The sequence below is a fragment of the Schistocerca cancellata genome, chromosome 4, assembly GCF_023864275.1.
Source record: "Schistocerca cancellata isolate TAMUIC-IGC-003103 chromosome 4, iqSchCanc2.1, whole genome shotgun sequence".
Classification (NCBI taxonomy): Eukaryota; Metazoa; Arthropoda; class Insecta; order Orthoptera; family Acrididae; genus Schistocerca; species Schistocerca cancellata.
In genome coordinates, this window is record NC_064629.1 from 780,983,484 (window position 1) to 781,011,269 (window position 27,786).

The 27,786-nt window shown below is 40.4% G+C and overlaps 1 protein-coding gene across 2 annotated transcripts in view; it reads right to left on the reverse strand.

Annotated features, from left to right (window-relative positions):
* Positions 1-2,866: 2,866 nt before the first annotated feature.
* Positions 2,867-27,786, reverse strand: part of LOC126184767 (probable cysteine--tRNA ligase, mitochondrial) — a 109,661-nt gene continuing 84,741 nt past the window's right edge. For both annotated transcript variants that reach the window (XM_049927320.1, XM_049927321.1), the window contains 4 exons: positions 18,770-18,868; positions 5,318-5,434; positions 3,335-3,430; positions 2,867-3,080 (listed from right to left, as the gene is read on the reverse strand). In XM_049927320.1, coding sequence (XP_049783277.1) covers positions 3,006-3,080; positions 3,335-3,430; positions 5,318-5,434; positions 18,770-18,868 — 387 coding nt within the window. In that variant the 3' untranslated portion in view covers positions 2,867-3,005. The remainder of the gene's footprint in view (positions 3,081-3,334; positions 3,431-5,317; positions 5,435-18,769; positions 18,869-27,786) is intronic.

A 27,786-nucleotide genomic window follows, 5' to 3' on the forward strand; every position in this document is an offset into this window, starting at 1 on the left:
ACAGAATCCCTTCCGAATAGCACAGATGACATACTGCCTCAGCATGAAACAATTTCTATATATGTCCATATAATAGCTACGATTAAATAGTATGCCAGGTGGCTAGTAGTCTCCAGTCATCACCGCCCTGAGATTTACAGCAGTCAGCCTAGACAGATAAGGCATATTGGGTGAGACACCAATGTCAGAACTTGCGCATGAAGTTAGCAGGATCTGAAATCTTTCCTGTGTTAACAATATATGCAATGCTAGGAGCGGCCCAAACAAACAATGCAGTTTCCATGCACTGTTCACTTTCACTTATTTACATGCACATGTACAGATAATCTTTTATTAAACACTAACTAAATGATTTTGCTAACAGTTTATAGAAAGAACATAAGCACTGGTGTAGAGTGGGTAACACTGTCAAGAAGGGTGATTAATAAATTGTACAGAAACAATATACAAACAGAGCAAGGAACAGCTAATAGTTCTTGCTCTAGTTACATATGAAATTATACACCTGTGGTGGTGCCAAGGTGTGCTGCTAAATCTGGAACAACCAGACCTAGTACACTCTGAAAGAAAATGAAATTAATGTGAAGTAGTTTTTTTACTTTTATTTAAGCTTCTGCACATTTATGTTCGCCCACTATACAAAGGTTGTTAATGTGATTAGTTTGCAAAATATAAGGGAGTATGATGGCACTGAAGCAGTATGGAAAGAACTAGATTTCAGATTTTGTTGAATTATTCTACAGTTAACCTAAGTAAACAGTGCAACTTCAGAACATCGACAGATTTTTGGCAAAGAGCTTTCCAGCAATTGTGATAATATATGTTTGTTACATCTAACTAGTCTATCAAGGGTGTAGTTCATATCATCTACAAACTGATTTTAATTAGACATGCTATATTAAACTTCTTGTATATGTAACATGATCATGTAGAATCTGCAATCAAGTACCAGTCACAAGAACAGGGTTATCAACATGAACTAACACTTCACACAGTAAGCACTTTAATTAAGCATATACAAAAGGACAGAGCTGAACTGCCTCCCTCAGCAGATAGTGCTGAGATTTATGAATCAACAGAATGTTTCAATGAACTTCAACATTCCGTAGGCAAATAACACCCAGAATTTCCCAGAAATTACAAATCTTAAATGATAATTGCAGGGGGCCAGAACCGAACTGGTGACCTGTACTTCACAAGCCAACAACTATAACCTCTACACCCTGGCGGTGGTATACCACACACGGTATTCCTCCCCATCCTCAGAAAACAGCAACCTGCTGTTTCAGAGTTGGCTGCAGCTACGTGGGTCTAGTCCTTCATATGACATTGATGATGGATCCTTGGTTTTGGCCATGTTGATACGTCTGTACAATCCTTTTGACATTCAAATGGAGATACTTAGAGTGGGGGGGGGGGGGGGGGGGGGGAATGGAGATTTTGCCTTAATGTCCCATTGAGGCCATTAGAGACAGTACTTACGCTTAGGCACTACGATCATCATGCACAGCTTCACGTTCCTTGCATCGGAAACCCCTATTGTAGATCTGCACCTCAGGACTATGACAAAACTTCATGCGAAGGAAATGGATAATGTCTTGACTCTTTTGTCTCCTCAGTGTAGGATGATCATCCTTGACTTCATAGGCAACACAGGACTCAGTGCCAGCCACAGTGGCACTAATTATATTTCTGATACACCAATGTTGCACATTTCTGGTACATCAACCACAATAAGTCACCTGAGTTGCAGCTCAAAAGCCAGTGTCTATCATTATAACAGTCATGGTCCTTATCCTAGATGTGAGATGTCCATAACCACATCAGCTATATTATTTCTTCAGTTCTGATGATTAGCTGTTTGCCATAAACATCCTGACCATCATCAAGTTAAAATGAACGTGAAGTGCCCATTATTGTTTCAACCTCTTGACCACAAATCAGGAAAAATGGTGTGAGACATGTAAACTATTGCTTTGCTGTGTTGTATGCAACTGTCATGATAGGCAGTATTGCATATAGTGCTCTGTTCAATACCAATGTAAATTGAGAGCATAAGTGCCAAAGTCTTATTAAAACATTCTAAGGGGCCACTAGACTGCAGATGATAGGCATTTATTGTACTGTGGACATCATCATCACATGCTTCTATATAATGTTTTCAACAAGAAACCTAGGGACTTCCAAAGCTTCAGGAGTCATCAAGTGACAAACAGCATACTGATGTCAAAACAGGGAACAACTGACATTCTGACTGATTGCAGCACCATATTTTCAACCAATGTCAGAAACTACTTTTTTCCAGCATACTCAACGAGCACTGTGAATAATGAACATAGTACAACATTTCAACATCCTGTAATGTATACAGCCCACACTGCAGCACTCAGAACACTGTCAGCTTAATTATAATTCCAAGTATTTAGACTACTTCATGACTATATATTTACAAATGGTTTATATGCAACCAAACAAATCTTTTTTAAACACAAATTTAGGCTTTTCACTCACAAATTAAACATCTACAGCCAAGCTCCACACATTATATTGTGATGAAAATCTATGACAAAGGCAGCAAGGAAATTACAATACGGCAAGAGAACCACTAAGTGGTGACAGCATTGACTTCAGAGAATAATGGTGAAAACTTCTGCTTGAGGATTAATTCAGGTATAGAAGGTTATGCACAATTACTTTCTGCCTTTTAAATCAATTATTTTACTTTGAACAAAAATGAGACAGTAAAACTGAATCTTACACTTGTTCTCTGCTATAGATAGCTCTTTTGACAGTGAGTTTCAAACTCTTTCATGTGGTACAAATTATAAAATTGTCTTTAGGGTATATTCTATCATAAAACTCAAACAAAAGTTCAGTTCTTTAATTCACATAAATGTAAAGAGACAGAATATTACAATGGTCGATCTGATTTAAGTGTTGTAACAGAATGACAACACTGATAAATAAGTTTCAAATTATACAACAGTTTCATAAATCATTACGGTTTACATCTTTCCAGTATTTTTTATTCTATCAACTCCAGCTTTATTGTACACCCAAGATGACTTTTTGTTATGATCCTGAAAAACCAAAACAGTATAATTACATGACTAATTCAAAGAATGTGTGTATGGAACCACAGATCAATTGTAATTGTTATCTTGCATGCAGATAATGTAATGCCACAATGAATACTGGTAATACTTTTTTAATGATTAGACTGATCTCATTCCAAGTTAAACTTCACTTCAATTATTTTCTATTATGTCTGCTTCTTAATGAATTAAAGAGTCATGCTGAATGTAACATTTAATATTGTCAGAAGTTGATGTACCTTAATTATTATGCCGGCACTGCGAAGATCATCCCTGAAGTTGTCACATGCTTTCAGCAAGGCCTCTGAATTTGCTTTTGATTTTTCAGCATGATTCTGAAAATAATCACTGCATATAATGCTATGTGGAGGTAATGAATAACAGGAAAATCAGACAGTAATGTATCACATTTGCATAGCAGGTACTGAGATTCATGTTCATATTTATATTCATACAACTCTCTAGACACAGAATGTGATTTTTATATATATATATATATATATATATATATAAAAACCTGATCAGCAACCATCGTCCAAGTAGCTGGACTGTCACCACCTCTTCTGCTAGACACTAAAATTACATGTTTCTCAGTACTATTTTATATACATCACTAACCAATTCTTCACTAAAGTTCCTTGATCTTAGTACATGGCCAATGGGGTGTTTCAGACTTGCATGGCACAGCAACTATTTATCATTATTATGTCTTAACCCTAGATTGCAGTGCATAATCCATAAGGAAATTAAATTTTACTTCTAGTATTGTGGTTGTGATTTGCACAGTTCATGCTGAACTCACACACAATACCATTAGGATGTTTACATATTGGTATGTAACTGCAAGAATCCCTCAAGTCCCCGAAGAAGCTTCTGTAAGCTGTTCGGTTATTAACTTTACACAATATTCTTACTGCATGCTTCTATAGGATAAATACATTTTTAACCTTAGCTGCACTGTCCCAGACGATCATGCCATAGGACAGTAGTGAGTGAAAGTATATAGAGTATGCTAACAAACCTATCTGCATGTCAACACAATGAGTGAGATTTTTAAGTGCAAAGAAGGCAGAACTGAACTTTTTGCTTAACTTATCCACACACTGGTGCCACCTCAGTTTAATATCCATCTGAACACCTAGTACTTTCGCACATGGAGCCTCATCCAGTGGGTGCTCATTGACAGCTACTTCTGGTATTTGTAAGGAATTTTCAATTTGGTTGGAATTGGATTACACGAGTCTCTGTAAAATTAAGGAGTCTGGCATTTGCTGTGAACCAGCTGTAAGTCTGTTCCATTATTCTTCTGGCTTTGTCTGGTAGAGTGTCCTTCAGGGTTTAAGGCAAAGCATTCATGTAGGTCAAGATCTGAAGGGGTCAAATAACAAACTTTGCAGGACTTCATATTTAATGTTTCCCTATTTTGAATTTGGTCTTATTTCTGTCATATTATTTCTTAAAGTGACCCTCTGTTCTCTGTTGTTACAATAAAATTCCAAAATGCAAGGAGAATGTATTTAATGCTATAACATTTTAGTTTCCCTAGTAGAACTGTTGTATGATCTACACAATCAAAGGCCTTAGTAAATCACATAATAAAATGCCAATAGGGTAATATTTCATGTTTAGTTGTACCAAAACTTAACTTAGGAGATCACATATTGCTTTCTCAGTACAGAAGCCTCTATAGAAACCACACTGAGACAACGTTAAAAGGTTATTCTCAGAAAGGTGGTTAAATATTCTGTTGCACATCATTTTTTCAAAAATGTTTGAGAATATGGGATGCAAAGAGATATGTCAATAATTAGAAGTTACTTGTTTATCTTCATTTCTGTAAATGGGCGTTCCTACCACCTACTTCAGTCTTTTATGAATGATACCTCGACTCATCAACCAGTTACGAAGGTAACTCAACGGGTCACTACCAAGTCAACACAACACTGTAGATGAGATAAGGAATTACTTGTTGGTGTGTGACATACCCACTTTCAAAAGTTTGATGGCAGTGCAGACAAGCTATTCCTAGCCACCAGACCACTCTTTACTTATGATAAGTGTGGCACACAACTCTGAGTGTAACATGTTAAGCAAATATGAGATCTCTTTTTTAAAAGTTCAGTTTCAAATTTCTTTCCCTGGAATATGTGTAGAGAACCTGCAACATGTTAGCATACAGACAAATTATTAACAACTGTATGTAATGCAAAACTCTTAATTACCTCACTATCTTTATCCTTCAGTGAGGATTTAGATAATTCTCTGACAGTGTTCCTGAATGTCAATGCACTATCGATAACCAGCCCAACATCAGCAGTGACTGTTGTTTCACTATGTTTCTGTAAGAATAAATAAATTGAAACATTACAGAAGTATTTAATAGAGGTATATAATGTACTATGAAGAAAACTTATTACATCATATCTTAGTATATTTTATTATATGCTCTGTAAGTATAAACAGGATATAATTCATTTGACAGATAATGCAGCATGCCACAAATAACGCACAGATCAACACATTGTAATTCTTCTAATTTGATTCATACTCCAGAAGAACAACTGAAAAACAAGTTCATGCAAAGCTACATCTACTGATCAACTGACTCAATCAAATAACCCAAAGTTCAAGAGAAAAAAGACTTGACATGAGACTAAGGAAAGTTACGTAAGGTAAAGGTAGGGGGATGGGGCTTAAATAAGGAAACAGATATCTACGACACAGTGAGGGCATTGTGAAATAAATGTCAAGATAAGCAAAGATACTACAAATGGTGCCATGGCTATTAGATAATGGTAAGAAACAGGCAAGGAGCAGACATTAATAACAAAAAATGCACTATTTTTAAAGAAAAGGAAATGAGAAACAAATGGTGATTATTAACAGAGAGGAAGAAGAGATGGCCAACATGAGAAGATGGAAAAAAGGTTAGGAAGAGAGAGGGACAGGAAAGGGGTAAATAAATGAAGAGAGGAGAGGAGATGAGATGTTGAGGAGAATTTGAGGGTAGAGGAAGATGATGGAAAGAGAGGGAGTGGATGAAGAGACAGGAGGAGGAAGAGAGAGACTAGGGAAGAGGTATATAAGGAGAAAGAGGGAGAGAAGGGGGAAATGGACAGTGGGAGGAAGAGGGAGAGAAGGGGGAAATGGACAGTGGGAGGAAGATGGAGAGCTGGGGGGCGATGGACTGAAGGGGGAAGGGAGAGAGAAGTGGGGGGGGGGGGAGAAGGGGGAAAGAAGAAGAGAGGGGGGAGAGTAAGAGAGGAGGGAGAATGAGAGAGGGGGGAGAATGAGAGAGGAGGAATATTAAGAGAGGGTGAAGAATGAGAGAGGGGGAAGAATGAGAGAGGGGGAAGAATGAGAGAGGGGGAAGAATGAGAGAGGGGGAAGAATGAGAGAGGGGGAAGAATAAGAGAGGGGGAAGAATAAGAGAGGGGGGAAGAATAAGAGGGGGGAGAGGAGGATATATGGGAGACAGGGAGTGAAGGAGCATAGAAGGGATAGCAAGGGAGAGGGGGTAGAGAGAAGGTGGGGGAGGGGATTAGGGGACTGGGAGGTAAGGAGACAGGATGTAAGGTAAGAGGGAGATATGAAGTGGGGGCAATATGGAGAGGAACATGGTCAGGAGAGAGGGGGAACAAAAGTAGTGGAAGAAGGAGGGGCGAAGGGGTACAGAAGTAAAGGGGAAAAGAAGGAGGGCATACATCAGTACTGCTGGAGGAGGAGGAGGTGAAGGCACAGAAAATGTGTTCTGAGTCTATTTTTTTTAAAGTAATCAAACGATCACAAACTTTAACATTATAGGATGAGGCAATGCCTTCCATGATCTCAACACTGCATAATGACACTTCCAGATAAATTACAACCAATTATTATGTCAGGAAGTGAATCTGCATTTTTTACATTTTTGAGCAACATTCTAGCAACTGAACCATCTGTGCATGCGTCACAGCCAATTCAATGCTTCTGCTATACTTCATTCTGGAACAGTAGGTTTCTTTCACTTTCTCTCTGTAAGACACAGTACAGTGCTTTGCAAATTAGTTGATGAAGCTGGCATATAAACTGAGAAAGCAGGTATAACATATTGTCACTTTTCCCCTTCCGCAGCCTCAATTATGGGAATGAACTCAGTGATTTAAATTCATATACATGCAGTCTTGGCCATGAGTCCTATGTTCTTGTCATTTTGGGACCTCAGCCATGCTATGCATTAGATGAATCCAGAAACACTTCTCATCAAACAAACACTCATGAAAAAGATTTCTTATCATGTGGCAATGTCATGGTGTGGGATGGTTTATATTTAACTGGATGTATAGACTTGGATGTCTCTCCATTTCACTTGGAACTGTAACTACACAAGTCTATGATGATGACAACCTTTATGCATAAGTATGTAAATATGCTGACCCAATGGGTAATAATTAATCTTACCAGATGTCAATGCTTAACCATACACAGTTTGTCTTGTGGAAGAATATACTTAAGAACAAACAATTTAGCACAAACATCCATTGCTATTCACTATCACCACCCTGACACCTACCAAACAGAGCAGCCTTGCAAGAACAATGGTGAACACCATTATTCTTGCAAGGCTGCTCTCTTTGGTAAATACTGGGATCATGATACTGGAACTCATACACAGAATTGTCAAAGGCAACACAAATCACAATATGATCTATATTGCTGCTCTAGGTAGTCTCATCATGTACTGACATCATTTATGACATACATAATTTAATCCAGTTTGCACATTTCAACAGATTCTAACGATTTATGAGATATCCATAGCAGAACTTGGACAGAACGTAATTTGTACATGATGAGAAATCACTACTTGCCAACTGCAGGAGGCAGTGAACACTGGACAGGTATGTAAAAAAAGATGGAAAATTGTTTAGCGATCAGAAAAAATACATTCTTCACCTCCCCCCCCCCCCCCCACACACACACAACAGAGAGAGAGAGAGAGAGAGAGAGAGAGAGAGAGAGAGAGCACTGGTCTGTCTCAGAGACATATTACAAACATTTCTAAGTTTGAATGTATAGTTTTGACAAAGTATTATGTTTTCATTTCTAGAAAATACTGTGGAAGGCAACACATAGTGTTTAACTTCTTTATATGACCATTAAGATTGGAACACAAGGTTGGATTGGGCAGGGGTGGAGAAACTTCTCATTTTATTGTTTATAGAACAGTAGCATTCTCTGAATCCAGCATCAGTAAATCATTTCACATAAGCATCACATCCTTGGTTAGTAGACACTTCCTTTATCACCACTGCTGTAACTCGAGGGCCAGTTCTGTATGACAATAAACTCAGTCTCCTGGTTATCTGATTATGTCATTTGTATGTTACTACAAACCAGGATTTGGCTGATATTTGGTTAGAAACTACAATCATAACTATGGCAGCCTGACTTTCCAATGATGATCCTGCAATACTAATCAGATTAGTCAGTTGTGGTATAACAGCCCTGCTGTATTTTTCCACTGTTTTTCTATGTGATTTTGTATTGTGTATAAATAATATGTTATATGTTTACAAAAGTGGCTGAGAGTTTTCAGAACCTACATCAGTGTACTATGGACCTAGTTAATCTAAATTATGTAGATCCTAAAAACCACTGGTATCAGCAGCTAGTGCTACTGCTACAACAAGAATAGCAGCAACCGAAAACGTAAGCAAACCATCAGCAGCTGGCATAGGCACAGCAACAAATGCAGGAATAGCAACTGCATCAAGGACATAAGCAGTTCTTGTTAGGAAAAATCTCAGTGAATATTTCCTGCCTTTAAAAATGTTTCAGAGGAATAGAAGGTCTTCTCCTGGTATGTCATGTTTCTTATGGAATTTTAAGGCACTGGCTGTCCTCATTCTTCACATTCTAATGTATCTGTGGCTTTTCGACGGTGCATTTCACACAGAAAATGCATATTGTGGCTACTCCATTACAATTTCTACTGACAGACATTATCAATGTATATGTATGAAGTCTTGTTTCTTAAAATGAAAGTTCTTAGCCACAAATGCCATTTCGTTTATAGTAATCCTCAATGTCAGAAATTGTACTTAGATTCAATGGTTTGCAATGTTGCCATTCACTACACCCCTGAGAGATGTTGACAGCACGAATGAAACTTTTGGGTCCGTACAACACAGACTCTGACAATAGTTCAGTCACATGAAACTTCTATTGTTGCAGAATAAAATATGCAGGAAACAATACAGAGTAAAGAGAGGAGTACAGTCCAACAACATTCAACTCACCCCCAACAACTGTGTCAATGTCAGTACAAAATAGATGTAGTCCATGATATTGCAGCATGGCACAGCAACAAAGAATTATTAAATCACATTGATCTTCTTTAGCATTATTGTTATAACCTGGTTCTACATCTATATCCACATACATACTCTGCAAGTAATGATATGGTGCATGGCAGAGGATACCTTGTAACATTGCTAGGCATTCCCTTGCATGTTCCACTCAAAAATGGCATGAGGGAACAAATGCTTCACTCCATACCATCTGGTATATGTTAGTTGTAGAATAATATTACAATAGGAGTATCTTCTCATGTTTTATTTAGCACACTGCAAGCACCTGGTTTATATTGTAAAGTATATAAAATGCCATTTTTTTGCAGCCTAGTGTTCAATATTTAGGTTTTATCTAAAGCTATGACAGTATAATGTCTTAGTGTTCATGCTACATATCAATGACTTAGTGGGTAATATTAGATGCAATATCAGACCTTTGCAGCTAATGTGGTTATGTATGATTTGCAGATGATATGATTATGCATGAGGAGATGCTATCTAATAAAACCTATAGCAAAATCTGGTCAGATCTTCACAAAAATTAGCTTGGGCAAAGATTGCTAATTGACTTTCAATGCATACCCTTTTGATTACACAGTTCAAAATGGTTCAAATAGTTCTGAGCACTATGGTACTTAACATCTGAGATCATCAATTCCCTAGAACATAGAACTACATAAACCTAACTAACCTAAGGACATCACACACATCCATTCCCGACGCAGGATTCGAACCTGCGACCGTAGCGGTCACTCGGTTCACACGGCCACACCGGCCGGCAACAACAAATATATCCAGGCCCGGGGCAGGATTTGAACCTGTGACCGTAGCAGTCACACGATTCTGAACTGAAGTGCCTAGAACCACTTCCACAACGGCCGGTGATTACACAGTGAATGAGTTACAACCGGAGTCAGTAATGTCCAACAAATAAGTAATAACACATAGTGATAAAAAGTGAGATGATTATAGAGGTTCAGTTATTGGTAAATCAAATGGGAGAATGAATGGTCACCATCTTATGTGGCTCCCAGAATGGTGTGGCAGAAATGGTGAATGATTTCATCTGACAGACACTCACAGAAAAAGGTCTAATATAGCATAAAAATCTACTTAGGAAATTCCAATAACTGTTTCTCAGCACAGAATCAAAGAAAATGTTTCAAGCCCCCCGTTATTCCACCTTCAAAGGCAGTGCAGATTAAATTTAGACTAAAAACTGCTTGCACAATGGCATATAAACAATTATTCTTCTCACATTCTATCAATGAATGCAATGGAACAAAACTTTGTATACAAACATGTGTTTGAAATTTTTGGCGATAAATCCTAACATCAAGACAAAAAAAAACTCTCCATATGAACATATACTGTATAATGGGTTGGTAGTGAGTATTAGAGTTGCACAAGATTTGGTACTATGTATCACAACCACAGTATACTTCTCGGGAGACAGCTGTTACATCCCAGCACTTATGAGATCCACTATTATGACAAATACTAAAATAATTCAAGAGTGTCTCACACAGGGATGGGTAGCCCCCGAATAAACCATGAAAACATTCTCTGCAGCATAATGTTGTTGCCCCAGTAGTACTCCACCAGCAAGGTGCTTTTTGCCATTGCTTAAAATTGAGCATTCAAACATTCATTTATCTAGTTACACAGACAACAGAATTCATTAGCAAACAGAATTTTTGCCTGTTAGGAGAAGGTCAGTTTCAATAATGTGAAAGTAATTGAACATGCAGAGAAGAAGCAAGTTAGAGTATAATGCCCTATCAATATCATCAAATATAGACCCGCTCAGCATATATGGTTAACTGGCAAATAAGCCTGAGTTTGTGAATAGCATGTTTGCTCTGCTTATCTACACTAGTTCTGCAGTAAGTGACAAGCAAGTTGGAGGCCATCGAGAGAAAATGGAGGATGGGGTCGTTTGATTGGTGCAGAGCTGGCCAGAGGAAGAAGAATTGACAACTAGAGTGCTCTGGATTAATAATTCCAATAACATCACATGAGGCCATGAGAAATGGAGGAGGTGTTAATTCAATGAAAAACAGTAAATAGACTTTCAGGCTATATCTTGTGGTATATACAAAAACATTTTCTCTGAGGACACGTCTGCATTTGTAATCAGAAAGTAAATTACATTTTGTTATGGTATATCAAAATGGAGTGTCTTGATGGGTACTGTCAGACTACAAATTTAAAGGTACGGGTTTGACCCTTGGCAAGACAAAGATTTCTTCTATTACTTATCACTTCTTTAAGCTCTGGCAATGATTCTGAGATGAAGACAGCTTTAACTTCTTAAGTCAAAATGAAGATGATATATGTAGCAGTTGTTATAAAAACACGAGAACCAAAAAGTTTTTCCTGTGCAGAAATGACAATTATTTATGAATTACTGCAAGTTTCATGCCAATGTTTTTTTTTAAATTGTCACTGGCCAGAGCCAATACTTTTATATGTAGATTGGAACTTAAATACTGGCAACACTGCTGTGGAGACACTATGCAATGGAATCTACTATTGTCGCTGACAGCACATGTTGTTGACATACCTACCTTACCTCCGAGCAAATGGACTCGTCCGCCCCATGTCACCGGTGTGCGCGCAGTCGAGGAAAATACAGTCACTTCTGAGTGAGTGGTCTAACATAATGGTGTCACTATGTTTTCAAAACAGGAACAACAGAGTTGGATCAAGATTGAATGTGCCAGAGGTCATACAGCATGACAGTGTCATCAAGGTCTTCAAAAGGTGTGCGCGGAATTGGCACTGCCATGCAGAACAGTGGCACATTGGGTAAAAGCCTTCAACGGTCAGCAAACTGTGGCAGAAATGCATCGGGCAGGTCATCCTAGCATCTCTGAAGAAGAAGTGCATGCTATTGCCGTGTTAGTGGACAGTGATCGACCCCATATGATTCATGAGCTTGCCCACAAAACTGGATTAGCGATATGACTGTGCTTCCCATACTGAAGAAACACCTGGACAAGCGAAAAACTGCATCACGATGGGTTACGCATGACTTGACGGAAATGCAGAAATGGATGTGTTACAGATGCACTCGGAGAGCTATGAGCATGAAGGTGAGGCTTTCTCGTGCCGTATAGTAACACTGGATGAGGCATGTGCCACATCGTATGAGCTAAAACTGAAATGCCAATCCAACGAATGGCGTCATTATGGGTCACTGCGAAAGTTGAAAGTGCGTCAGAGCCCCAGTATGGTGATTCTCATGTACAACTGTGATGGTGTTATCCTAACACATTATGTTCCTCCACGATAGACCGTCAATGCACAGTATTACTGTTCATCTTTGGAGCATCATCTGTGACCAGCTTTGCACAAGAAGCAACGACACTTTCTGAGCAACCCACCCACCATTTCGCATAACAATGCATGGGCAAATACAGTGCAAGATGTGGCTTCTCTGTTTGGTCGATAGGACTGGGAAGTACTGTACCATCCACCATACTCCCCGGACTTAAGTCCTTGTGATTTTGATTTGATTCCGAAGATGAAGGAACCACTTCATGGCATTCGCTTCTACATCTACATCTACATGGATACTCTGCAAATCACATTCAAGTGCCTGGCAGAGGGTTCATCGAACCACCTTCACAATTCTCTATTATTCCAATCTCGTATAGTGCACGGAAAGAATGAACAACTATATTTTTCTGTACGAGCTCTGGTTTCCCTTACTTTATCGTGGTGATCGTTCCTCCCTATGTAGGTCGGTGTCAACAAAAATATTTTCGCATTTGGAGGAGAAAGTTGGTGATTGGAATTTCGTGAGAAGATTCCGTCGCAACAAAAAATGTCTTTCTTTTAATGATTTCCAGCCCAAATCCTGTATCATTTCTGTGACACTCTCTCCCATATTTCGCGATAATACAAATCGTGCTGCCTTTATTTGAACTTTTTCGATGTTCTCTGTCAGTCCTATCTGGTAAGAATCCCACACCGCGCAGCAGTATTCTAAAAGAGGACGGACAAGCATAGTGTAGGAAGTCTCCTTAGTAGGTCTGTTACATTTTCTAAGTGTCCTGCCAATAAAACACAGTCTTTGGTTAGCCTTCCCCACAACATTTTCTATGTATTCCTCCCAATTTAAGTTGTTCATAATTGTAATATCTAGGTATTTAGTTGAATTTACGGCTTTTAGATTAGACTGATTTATCGTGTAACTGAAGTTTAACGAGTTCCTTTTGGCGCTCATGTGGATGACCTCACACTTTTTGTTATTTAGGGTCAACTGCCACTTTTTGCACCATTCAGATATCTTTTCTAAATAGTTTTGCACTTTGTTTTGATCTTCTGATGACTTTATTAGTCGATAAACGACAGCGTCATCTGCAAACAACCGAAGACGGCTGCTCAGATTGTCTCCAAAATTGTTTATATAGATAAGAAACAGCAAAGGGCCTATAATACTACCCAGGGGAATGCCAGAAATCACTTCTGTTTTACTCAATGACTTTCTGTCAATTACTACGAACTGTGACCTCTCTGACAGGAAATCACAAATCCAGTCACATAACTGATACGATATTCCATAAGCACGCAATTTCACTACGAGCCACTTGTGTGGTACAGTGTCAAAAACCTTCCGGAAATCCAGAAATACAGAATCGATCTGAAATCCCTTGTCAACAGCACTCAACACATCATGTGAATGAAGAGCTAGTTGTGTTTCACAGGAACGATGTTTTCTAAACCCATGTGACTGCGTCAATAGACCGTTTTCTTCATAATGTTTGAACACAATATATGTTCTAAAATCCTGCTGCATATTGATGCTAACAATATGGGTCCGTAATTTAGTGGATTACTCCTACTACGTTTCATGAATATCGGTGTGACCTGTGCAACTTTCCAGTCTTTGGGTACGTATCTTTTGTAGAGCGAACGGTTGTATATGATTGTTAAGTAAGGAGCTAATGCATCAGCATACTCGGAAAGGAACCTAATTGGTATACAGTCTGGACCAGAAGACTTGCTTTTATTAAGTGATTTAAGTTACTTCTCTACTCCGAAGATATTTACTTCTACGTTACTCATGTTGGCAGCTGTTCTCAATTCGAATTCTGGAATATTTACTTCATCTTCTTTTGTGAAAGCATTTCAGAAGGCTGTGCTTAGTAACTCTGCTTTGGCAGCGCTGTCTTCGATAGTATCTCCATTGCTATCGCACAGAGAAGGCATTGATTGTTTCTTGCCATTAATATACTTCACGTATGACCAGAATCTCTTTGAATTTTCTGCCAGGTTTCGAGACAAAGTTTCATTGTGGAAACTGTTATAGGTACCTCGCATTGAAGTCTGCGCTAAACTTTGAGCTTCTGTAACAGATTGCCAATCTTGGGAATTTCGTCAATCTTAGGGATTTTGCATCTGTTTAAAGTTGGCATGTTTGTTTCATTGTTTCTGCAACAGTGTTATAACCTGTTTTGTGTATCAAGGAGGATCAGCTCCGTCGTTTGTTAATTTATTTGGTATAAATCTCTCAATTGCTGCTGATACTATTTCTTTGAATTTAAGCCACATCTGGTCTACACTTATATTATTAAATTGGAATGAGTGGAGATTGTCTCTTAGGAAGTGGTCAAGTGAATTTTTATCTGATTTTTTGAATAGGTATATTTTTCGCTTATTTTTCAAGGATTTGGGGATTACAATATTCAATCTCGCTACGACAACTCTGTGTTCACTAATCCTTGAATCGGTTTTGATGCTCGTAATTAACTCAGGATTATTTGTTGCTAAGAGGTCAAGTGTGTTTTCACAACCGTTTACTATTCGCGTGGGCTCATGAACTATCTGCTCGAAATAATTTTCAGAGAATGCGTTTAGCACAATTTCGGATGATATTTTACGCGTACCTCCGGAATTAAACGTGTATTTTCGCCAAAATATCAAGGGTAAATTAAAGTCACCACTAACTATTATCGTATGAGTCGGGTACGTGTTTGAAATCAAACTCAAGTTTTCTTTGAACCTTTCAGCAACTGTATCATCTGAACTGAGAGGTCGGTAAAAGGATCCAATTATTGTTTTATTCCAGTTGCCAACAATGACCTCTGCCCATACTCACAGGAAGTATCTACTTCAATTTTGTGACAAGATAAACTACTTCTGACAGCAACAAACACACCACTGTCAACCGTCTTTAGCCTATTCTTTCGGAACACCGTTAAGTTCTTCGCAAAAATTTCGGCTGAGCTTATATCCGGCTTTAGCCAGCTTTCAGTGCCTATAACGATTTGAGCATCAGTGCTTTCTATTAGTGCTTGGAGCTCTGGTACTTTCCCAACACAGCTACGATAATTTACAACTGTTATACCAGTGTTTGCTGTACGTTCTTCCTGTGTTCAGCCTGTACCCTTTGTGACTGAAGACCTTCTTGTGTTTTCCTGAGACCCTCTAACCTAAAAAAACCGCCCAGTCCATGCCACACAGCCCCTGCTACCCGTGTAGCCGCCTCCTGCTTATAGTGGACACCTGACCTATTCAGTGGGACCCGAAACCCAACCACCCTTTGGTGCAAGTCGAGGAATCTGCAGCCTACACAGTCGCAGAACCATCTGAGCCTCTGATTCAGACCTTCCACTCAGTTCTGCACCACAGGTCTGCAATTGGTCCTGTCGCCTATGCTGCAAATGGTCAGTACTGCTTATGTCTTGCAAGCAAGACTGGCAGCCTTTACCACTTCTGTTAGCCGCTCAAAACCAGAGAGAATCTCTTCTGATTCAAAGTGACACACATCATTGGTACCGACGTGAGCAACCACATGCAGTTGGCAGCACCCTGTGCTCTTCATGGCATCCAGAGGACCCTTTCCACATCTGGAATGACTCCACCCGGTATGCACATGGAGTGCACATTGGTTTTCTTACCCTTCTTGTCAGCCAAGTCCCTAAGGGGCCCCATAACGCACCTAACATTGGAGCTCCCAACTACAAATAATCCCACCCTCTGCGATTGCCTGGATCTTCCAGGCTGAGTGGTTCCCTCCTGAAAGAGGACAGGCGACAGCATCTGGCTCAGCGACAGTGTCAGCCACAGACAACACCTGGAACCTGTTTGTCAGACAAACCAGGGAGGCCTTCCGTGCGGCTGCCTGGGAAGCCTTTCGCCACCTGCTTTGCCCCAGGGCGACCTCCCACTCAACCACAGGTGGAGGGTCAGCCTCAGTGCGAGCAGTAACTAGGATGGCCACTGGTGAGGACCGATCGGAGGACTCTGGCGTGCTGAACGTCTGTTGGATCCCCATGGCCGGCCCACAACAGTGGTGCCCATCCACTGCAGCCTCTGCTTCAGAACTGTTCCGGAGATTCGACAGGCAGTAGACCGCTCCATTGCACCATCAACAGAACAGGCTCTGCTAACGGTATACTACGCCTTCCACATCACTGACAATGGGTTCTACACAACACTGGTGACTACTTTGAAGGACAGTAACAGGTGCAAACATGTAACGCTTTTGTATCAGTTGTGAATAAATAGTTGCCACCATTTAAGTTCCAACCCTCGTACAAAATCATGGGTTTCATTATTCTTAATTTATTTTTCTTACTTTTCACAGGAAAATTAACATTACTCTTACTTTAAATTCAATCAAGATCTTCAAAACTTTCCATACCCTTCTAGCAGTTTCATCCTCATAGAAAACAAAATCCACTTATATCCCGCAAAACAGAGAGTCAGTTTTTACATTATTCTCTATTGTGAATTTTGTTGTTTTATTCCCATGCATTCAAAAGCAGCAGTAAATTTTAGGCAATTTTCTTTTTCTCTGCATGTTTTCTCTGAAACACACACAAACATAATATTTTTCAGCAAGCTTTTGTATCCAAATCTATCAAAAACTTCTGATGGAAACACATGGCAGTCAGTTAAATCCACCTATTTGAGCTCCCCATGTTTCCTGACCAACCAGAGGAACTTGGAGACATGTAATACTGTGAAATCTCTGAATATCTGCACTATGACAACATTGCTAAGAGGTGGAGAACTAGTTTGGATTGGGCAGAGGCAGGGGAATGAATCAACAAAGAACTACAGCACAATTTGACAAAAGTAATATTTAAAAATAGTAAAAATTTAAAATCAGGGTAGCCAAAAGGGAATTTGAAATTCAATGTAATTATTTTGGAGCTTTATATTTGTTTTTAAACAAATGTTTCATAGACTCCTAGTTAATCTGATGGTGAGCTGCTCAGCTGTAGCACACTAATTAGCCCGGGCAAGCTTTTGTGGCCACTGTTTACTTCTACACCCATAGTATGCGGAACTCTTCATGACAGTTGTGTTCATATATGGTGCAATTTGCCTATATGTTACAAACACACACTACAGAAGTATGCAACAGATCACAAACAGTACTGTTTCAAAAATCCTGTCACTCTTGGCCTCAAGCCAATACCCAATTTTGTTTACAATATGTATAAGTCCTTCCTTTTACTCGAGACAGCAACAAGAAACGTGCAGTTGGCCACTGGCACATCTTACGTATCATACCCTCCTTCATGGCTAATTTAATTTAAAATGGTGATTAGTCTTAGTTCTAGCAACCAGTGAAGCGCAGAACATTATCTTTCAATACAGAGTTGTATTTCTTTTGTGTTAGCAGAAGAGCCAACACCGTGTTACGAGTGGAGACCGAAATGCATGCATTTTAGCTCATGCAGGCTGGCATGAGGAGGGAAGAACTATACTGACGTGAGGTCTGGAACATGACAAGGAATGAGAATTCAGAAAGCGGACGTAATTAATTTGATACTTAACTTTAATCCATTAATGATGAACGTCGCTCTTGATGGTACATGACTCACAATATTATCTGTTCAGAATATATTCTTGAAGATAGTAATTATAGTAACTGAATATGGCACCTTGCTAGGTCGCAGCAAATGTCCTAGCTGAAGGCTATGCTAAACTGTCGTCTCTGCAAATGAGAGCGTATGTAGACAGTGAACCATTGCTAGCAAAGTCGGCTGTACAACTGGGGCGAGGGCTAGGGAGTCTCTCTAGACTAGACCTGCCGTGTGGCGGCACTCGGTCTGCAATCACTGATAGTGGCAACACGTGGGTCCGACGTATACTAACGGACCATGGCGGTGACACCACAATTTCTTGCTGAAATAAACTCCTGCCTTGACTCACATTTGTTATGAATACAGAAACAGTACATGGTGCAATATTATATGGGAGAAATCAGAGGGAGTCTGACTGAATATGCAAAATAACTCCTTTGCAATTATTCAAGAGCAAGCATTTCAGTTTCAATCTTTTGTGTCATCTCTGTTATAAGAATGAACAGCTTACCTGTCCTGTAGAAGAAGTTACTCCAAATGATTCCATAGTGTTCCTTATAAAGTTGCAGCATGCTACCAATCCAGCTGTCTGGCTTCCAACATAAACATCCTACAATTAAAAATGATGTGCAATATTAACAATAATGACTAAAATTTTTGTTCAAAACATTTGATGCTAAATAAAACAAAAACCTCAGTTATTTACTACTAACATGATGATGATACTCATGGAAATACTTTACCATTTTTTAAAATGCGTGGTCCAGTCAAATTAATGGGACCACCTATCAGAAGCATTAATAAACACCTTTTGCAGTGCAGACTGGCGGGAAGAGAGCCAATGATTATCTGGAAGGTACTGACAGGGATGTGGAGGGACTCTAGTGCTGTGGCAGCTGCACTTGGTTTCATGGCAACGGATCCATGGTGCTAACAGACCGATAGAGGTGATCCCACAGATTCACGACTGAGTTTAAATCTGTGAAGTTTGGTGGCCAGGGTGAGGCGAAGCGTCGTATACTGATCCTGCCTTGGAGGCGGTTAAGTGGGAGAAGTGTCTCAGAGTTGGATGGTGACAGATGGTGACGTGAGACTGGACGCGCATGTAGTTTATGTATCAGCCGATAAAGGACAGAATTGGATAGGGGACTGTAATTTAGTTTCGATTATGCCCACTAGAGTGCACTAAAGTAATAGAATGTTTTTCATAAACTGTTCTAGTATTTTCATAAAGTGTTATTATGTCTTTTTGTGTATGTAAAATGTTGTAAATGTGTTTTAGCAGTATGAATGATGCGTGAGTGTGGTTTAAGGTTAATATGAAGATAATTGTTTAACGAGTTATGTGGTGGCATTTAGTGTGGGAACATTTCGAAGACATATGGATGTGGACAAAGGGGATTTTTGTAGAATAGATCTGTAACGTAAGTTTATGGTAAAGGGAAAGTTAATTCAGGCATAAATAACAATAGTAACTAACTTTATGCATAAACAAAACTTCAGCATATTAGATAATTACGTCGGTAAAAAGTGCAGTCGTTAGGTTTACTATTTTGCGATTGGTTATTGATAAAAAGCACGGACTGACGCGGGAGAATGTTGTTTTGCTGTTGGCTGTTGAATAAAATCACCAATGGTAAAGCAATATTCTTCGCGCGCCTTTCTCTGCTGGTAGAGAAGACTTAAGAGTATTCTAGAGAGGAGTCAGAGCCTAGCCATGAAACAGTTCAGACGTGTGTCATAATAGTTCCGATGGAAATGATAAGTTGCCGGATCTAGCAGTGTTTCATACATCAAAAGTGTTGTAAAGTGACAGCATAATTATTCCGATGGGTGTGTAGAAATTTCAGAATTTTTTTAGTGAATTTTATGATGAGAAAAGACATAAATTCTGCGTGGCGTATTTGTCGGTGGCTAAAAACTGTGACTGCATTAGGTACCGACAGACTTAATTAAGGACATTTCCAACTTTCATTTCGTTTGAAAACTTTCTCCTGAAATTTAGATTAGTGACTTTAATTGCAGCCTGGTTAACGTTGAAGTATAGTAGGTTTTGCTCGGCTTCCCTACTGATGATCTGCTGAGACAATGTTCACAGGTAGATGCAGGTTCGTCGTAAAGGGATGGAAGGAACCGCGCCGCCGCAAGGGGAGTACTGTAAACTCATCCTGGCGTTCTTTGAATTATGCACATACACTGTGAGCTGTGTGACACATTGCTCTGTCCTTCTGGTTGGTGCCATCATGCTGACGAAAAGCCAAACAGCACGTAGGTGTGGATACGGACCCCGAGGAGAGATGTGCATGTGTGATTATCCACTGAGCTTTCCAGAATGACGAGAACACCCAGGCAATGGCACAAAAACATTTTGTGAACTGTAACACTCCCTCCTCCAGCCTGGGCACTCCTGATGACTGTCGCAGAGAAGTACACACCAACAGCCATCTGTCCAATGGAGAATAAAATGTGATTCACCTGGAAAGGCCACCTGTGACCACTCAGTTGATTTCCAGCAGCAGTACTGAAATACAAATTCCAGTCTTTGTCACCGATAAATAGCAATCGACACGGGCACAAGAACTAGGCGCCTGCTGTCGAGGCCAATATACAATGACGTTCACAGACTGGCCATTGAGGAGACGCTGCTGGTAGCCCCCTCAGTTCACCTCGGTCGTCAGTTACTCAAGAGTTACATGTCTATTCACCTGTACACATCTCCACAGCCACCATTCAGCCCTGTCGTCTACAGCCCACAGTGCACCACAGCTGCCTAGGCACTGCTACACAGCTAGTGTTGCCACCAGCCATCTGAGAGTGGTTTTGCACAGTGACATTGAACATAGGCAGTCGTTACACTAATGTAACTGGACTGTGTAATGTATACCACAACAAAAGCATTATAGTTTGGGAATGCTGCTGTCATATTATTAAAAAGACTTTTGGTTGACTGATACCCAGGAAAAAAAGTAGGGTAGGGGTCAAATATGTCCACAGCACTCAACACTGTCTGACTAAAGAGCTACATCTACATCTACATGGCTACTCTGCAAATCACACTTAAGTGCTGGACAAAGGGTTTACCCAACCACCTTCACAATAATTCTCTCTAATTCCATTCTCAAAGAGCATGCAAAAAAAACTAACATACACTATGTGATCAAAAGTATCCGGACACCCCCAAAACCCAGAACCATATGTTTCTCATATTAGGTGCATTGTGCTGTCACCTACTGCCAGTTACTCCATACCAACGACCTCAGTAGGTATTGAGATAACCGATCACAGACTTGAAAAGCAGCTACAAACACTTCAGAACCAGATAGATACCTATAAGATACTATAAATATTATGTGAAAGAACTTGCTCCCCTTCTAACAGTAATTTATCGTAGATCACTTGAGCAACGAAAGGTACCTAACGACTGGAAAAAAGCGCAGATCACTCCCGTTTTTAAGAAAGGTCATAAGACAGATCCACACAATTATAGACCTATATCGTGCTCAGGCTGATGTCGTAAGGCATTTGACACCGTCCCGCAATGCTGTTTAATGAAAAAAATACAAGCTTAGGGAGTATTGGTGCAGACCTGTGACTGGATTCAAGACTTTCTTGCAGATAGAACTCCACACATCGCTCTTAAAGGAACTAAATTGACAGATGTAAAGGTAATATCTGGAGTACCACAGGGAAGTGTGATAGGACCGTTGCTGTTCACAATATATATAAACGATCTAATAGAAAACGTCGGATGCTCTTTAAGGCAATTCGCAGATAATGCAGTTGTTTATACCAAAGTAGTAACGCCAGAAGATAGTAAGAATTTGCAGAATGACCTGCAGAGAATTGATGAATGGTGCATTACCCTGAACGTAAAAAAATGTAACATATTGCACATACATAGGAAAAGAAATCCACTACTGTACAGCTACACTATTGATAACAAACATCTGGGGACAGCATCTGCCATAAAACATCTAGGTGTAACTATCCGGAGTGACCTTAACTGGAATGACCATACAAAAAAGATAGTGGGAAAAGCAGACACAAGACTCACATTTTTCAAATGAATCTTAGGGAAACGTAACTCATCCACAAAAGAAGTGGCTTATAGGGCACTTGTTCGCCCAATTTTTGAGTACTGTTCATCTATCTGGGATCCCTATCAGGTAGGACTGATAGAGGAGATAGAGAAGGTCCAACAAAGAGCGGCACGTTTCATCGCGGGATTGTTTAGCTGGCAAGAGAGCATAACAGAGATGCTAAACAAACTCCACTGGCAGACGTTACAAGAGAGACGTTGTCCATCACGGAGAGATTTACTACTGAAATTTTGGGTCAGCACTTTTCAGGAGGAGTCAGACAACATATTACTTCCCCCCACATACATCTCACATATTGACCATGAGGAAAAAATTCGAGAAATCAGAGCCAATACAGAGGCTTACCAACAATCATTCTTCCAACGCACTATTCACGAGTAGAACAGGGTTGGAGGGATCAGATAGTGGTACCTAAAGTACCCTCCACCACACACCACTAGGTGGCTTGCGGAGTATTATGTAGGTGTAGATGTAGACATTGTGAGAGAGCAAAATGGTGGTCAGGTGATTGGGTGTCACTTGTGTCATAACTCTGTACGTCAGATGTCCACACTTCTGAACATCCCTAGGTCCACTGTTTTCGATGTCATAGTGAAATGGAAACGTGAAGGGACACATACAGCACAAAAGCGTACAGGCCAATCTCATCTGTTGACTGACAGGCAGGTTGCAATGTGTAATACGCAGACATCTATCTAGACCATCACACAGGAATTCCAAACTGCATCAGGATCCACTGCAAGTACTATGAAAGTTAGGCGGGAGGTGAGAAAACTTGGATTTCATGGTCAAGTGGCTGCTCATAAGCCACACATCACGCCGATATATGCCAAATGACGCCTCGCTTGGTGTATGGAGCGTAAACATTGGATGATTGAATAGTGGAAAAACATTGTGTGGAGTAACGAATCACAGTACACAGTTTGGCGATCCGATGGCAGGGTGTGGGTATGGTGAATGCCCGGTGGAGGTCATCTGCCAATGTGTGTAGCGCCAACAGAAAATTCGGAGGCGGTGGTGTTATGGTGTGGTCATGTTTTTCATGGAGGGGGCTTGCACCCCTTGTTGTTTGCATGGCACTATCGCAGCATGGGCCTACATTGATGTTTTAAGCACCTTCTTGCTTCCCACTGTTGAAGAGCAATTTGGCAATGGTAATTGCATCTTTCAACATGATTGAGCACCTGTTCATAATGCACGGGCTGTGGTGGAGTGGTTACATGACATTAACTTCCCTGTAGTGGACTGGCCTGCACAGAGTCCCGACGTGAATCCTATAGAACATCTTTGAGATGTTTTGGAACATTGACTTTGTACCAGGCCTCACCGACCGACATCGATACCTCTCCTCAGTGCAGCACTCCATGAAGAATGGTCTGCCATTCCCCAAGAAACCTTCCAGCACCTGATTGAATGTATGCCTGCAAGAGCGGAAGCTGTCATCAAGGCTAAGGGTGGGCCAACAACATATTGAATTCCAGAATTACCGATGGAGGGTGCCATGAACTTTTAAGTCATTTTCAGCCAGGTTCCAGATACTTTTGATTCCATAGTGTACATCTGTCCATGTGAGCTCTGATTTCCCTTATTTTATTATGATGCTCATTTCTCCCTATGTAGGTCAGCATGAACAAAATATTTTCATATTCAGAGGAGAAAGTTGGTGATAGCTGAAGTCTGGAGTACCCAGACACCCACTTGTTCGTCACAGTACACCAGCACCAGTAGGTTGACTGACACACACACACACACACACACACACACACACACACACACACACTTATAGATCAATTCACACAAAAGTTTTGGTTTGTTTTTAGCAACTGAACAGATCAGCCTACTTGCAGTCCAATTATTACCAAAGGAACTGACAAAGCCTGTAAATAAGAGAACCCCGCAGAGTGCATAGAATCTAGAAAGCTAAAAAATTTAAAAAAATTATGCTATATGTGGTGCACGTAGATCATCTATTCTGAGCAGCAGTGGTGAATTGGTGGTCTCACGTTTGTTCCCAACTGTGTCCACGGTATCAGCTCATGTGGCCACTGACATAGTGTGAGGTCTGAGAAACTCATAAGCACAATGGGACATGGATGCTGTATGATGACTTCGGGTCAAACGTCATCTGTTTAGCCAGTGTAGATACAACAACCTTCTCCCCTTTAACTGGGCAGGGAATGGTAGCCTAGTGGGTAGGGCACTTGACTCCAACCCTGGGTATCCCAGATTTAACATAGGTAGGGGAGGGGATATTTCCACATTCCAGACCCTAAACAATGGCCTTAGATCTTCTCAGCCTGCTGTCAAAATGAGTTCTGGGGATATTTTCTGGATGGGGTGAGGGACTTGCCAACCCCTCCCCCTCCCAGTGCTGTAGTAGACAGAATGGTTTCACTCTGCCAGCAATCAAGCACAGTCTGATAATGGGCTTGCACTGCAAACTTCTTAACCAATCCCTCCAAGTGGTAACCATCCAGCCTGTGTGGGATTGGCATCAATCAAAAGAGGCAGTTATAAGTATCTTGATGAGACCTGTGTCTCTGCTGTCGTGAAGAGGCAATGCAAATACTATCGAGAAGTCAGAGATGTTGGACTGTGTTAGATCATAGCTGCAAGAGGAGCTGGGATGAAGACATTCCTCAATGGACAATACAGCAAGGTTTCCACCAGATCCAAAACTCCATCTGGTGCTTCAGCTGTGTTTATAGTGGATGGTGATTGTATTGAAACACTGCCAAACTGATGGTGTTCATGCCAATGCTGTAGAGGGAGTCAGCATGGACATCAAATTTGCGGCTAGGGAGTGGTGTTACGAGAAACTCATGACTCAGGTACAAGAGCTCACACGCAAGGCAACTTGAACATACTTTTAGCAGAGGGAAATCAGTGAAGTTTAATAAATGGATGACCTGCAATGAAAACTGCATGTATGACAAAACATATTTAATGAATACATTATTTCACCACCATAATATTTTGACCTTCACATTTTCTTACCCTCTCATTTAGAAATATTATAGTATTTTAAAATGGCCTTACTTTTCATTCAGTGAGCATGTGCGCAGAAGTAAAGGTTTTGGCTGCTATAATCACAATCATTTATGAAGTCATTCTAGGACTGTCCAGTGAAAGAAATAATAGTCTTTATGAAACATAAATGTATACAGAATGAGATTTTCACTCTGCAGTGGAGTGTGTGCTTATATGAAACTTCCTGGCAGATTAAAACTGTGTGCCGGACCGAGATTTGGACTCTGACTAGGGACCTTTGCCTTTTGCGGGCAAGTGCTCTACCATCTGAGCTACCCATCAGCCTACTTGCAGTCCAATTATTACCAAAGGAATTGACAAAGCCTGTAAATACGGCTGTAAGCATGACTCATGCGCCGTCCTCTCAGCTTTACTCCTGCCAGTACCTTGTCTCCTACCTTCCAAACTTTGCAGAAGGTCTCCTGCGAACCTTGAAGAACTAGCACTCCTAGAAGAAAGGAAATTATGGAGACATGACTTAGTCACATATATCAGCGCACACTCTGCTGCAGAGTGAAAATCTCTCTCCCAGGCAACTCTTCATTAAGGAACACGCATCTACATCTACATCTACATTTATACTCCGCAAGCCACCCAACGGTGTGTGACGAAGGGCACTTTACGTGCCACTGTCATTACCTCCCTTTCCTATTCCAGTCGCGTACGGTTCACGGGAAGAACGACTGCTGGAAAGCCTCCGTGCGCGCTAGAATCTCTCTAATTTTACATTCGTATAAGTAGGGGGAAGCAACAAATTCGAAACCTCATCCAGAAACACACCCTCTCGAAACCTGGACAGCAAGCTACACTGTGATGCGGAGCGCCTCTCTTGCAGAGTCTGCCACTTGAGTTTGCTAAACATCTCCATAACGCTATCACGCTTATCAAATACCCCTGTGACGAAACGCGCTGCTCTTCTTTGCATCTTCTCTTCTCCTCTGTCAACCCAACCTAGTACGGATCCCAATGTGTGCCCTTAATGTTACGATTAGGCAGTGCACAGCGCATAGAAGACATCTGTGATACTAGACAGCTTTCTTTATGTTTGACCCTATCATTTTTGATCAATGCATGTAATGCCTGTTGGTCGCGCTTCATCCACAGTTCATTCAGTTGGTAGTGCATTGAGAATGGCTACTTTCTAGCTGAAATCTAGATCTGCCAATAAAATTTCAAAAGGACGACTGATAACTGAAATCTATTATTTACAAAACATTATTCTGTCAAAGATCTGATCTCTTTCTCTTACCTCTTTAAATGGGGGACCACTGTTCCTCACATCTGCAAGTATTACGTCTCTATTACTTTGCACATGTTCCCCTTGTGGTGCTAAACAGCAACTATCAAGACAAGACCAAATGGAAAGATTGGACCTTTAATATCAATTTACCAACTGAACATAGAGGGCATAAGCAGGGAAAAGAGTGAATGTTTATCCAGAATACAGAAAGAACATCAAATTGATATCATCTTATTCTAAGAAATCCATGTAGAACTTCACAGCAGAGGAAAGATTCCAGGCTTTAAGCTTGTTACTACTAAAGGTCATCCGAAATATGGCCCAACTTATGCAACAAGCAACATTAGGTCTTGCCATCATGTTCAGACGATAACATTTTCACAGTCACAGTTAAAGTGAGGAACTTGACAATAGTCAACCTGCAAACACTGCCAGGATGCAACTGGCCCCCTGCACTTGTGCTCTCTCTACAACAACAAATTATCATTGCTGGAGACTTCAAAAGCCACAACATACCTTGAGGACATCAAGAATGTGACAAAAATGGACAAAAAACTTGTTGACTGCATGGAAACAGAAAACCTCAAATTTGTACATGATGTGAAAGGCAAGGCAACCTTCTTTTCTGCCTGATGGATTAAGGGCTGCACACTTGACCTGTCCTTTATCACAGTCTCCAAATATGTCCAATGAGGTGTGCCACTAAGTCATAACAAGATTCCCTTCTTGTTAGCATCGTACAATATTGTTCCAGAGAGGACTGTTCATACCCATCATCTACTACTATCCAAAGCCAAGATGGAACATTAAAAAAAGCCAACTGGTCTGTATTTTACACACAAACAGATAAGATGGATAAAACCAACCTTCAACAACTACAATAGAGATTCATTGGTGTATTGAGAAGTGGAGCAAAATAATGCATACCAAGAGGATGTTGCAGATAATACACTCCTGGCTGGAATGAAGACAGCGGATGGCTTCACAAGAAATTCGAAGACAGTACTGATCCTGCTACTGCCTCTGACCTTCTACATTCACTAAACCAGAGCAGACAAAAAAGATTGAAAGAAACTGTAGCTTCCTTGGATCACATTCAGTCCAGCAGGAAGGCCTAGTTCTTAAACAGCAAGCTGAATACAGCAAACACCATCACCC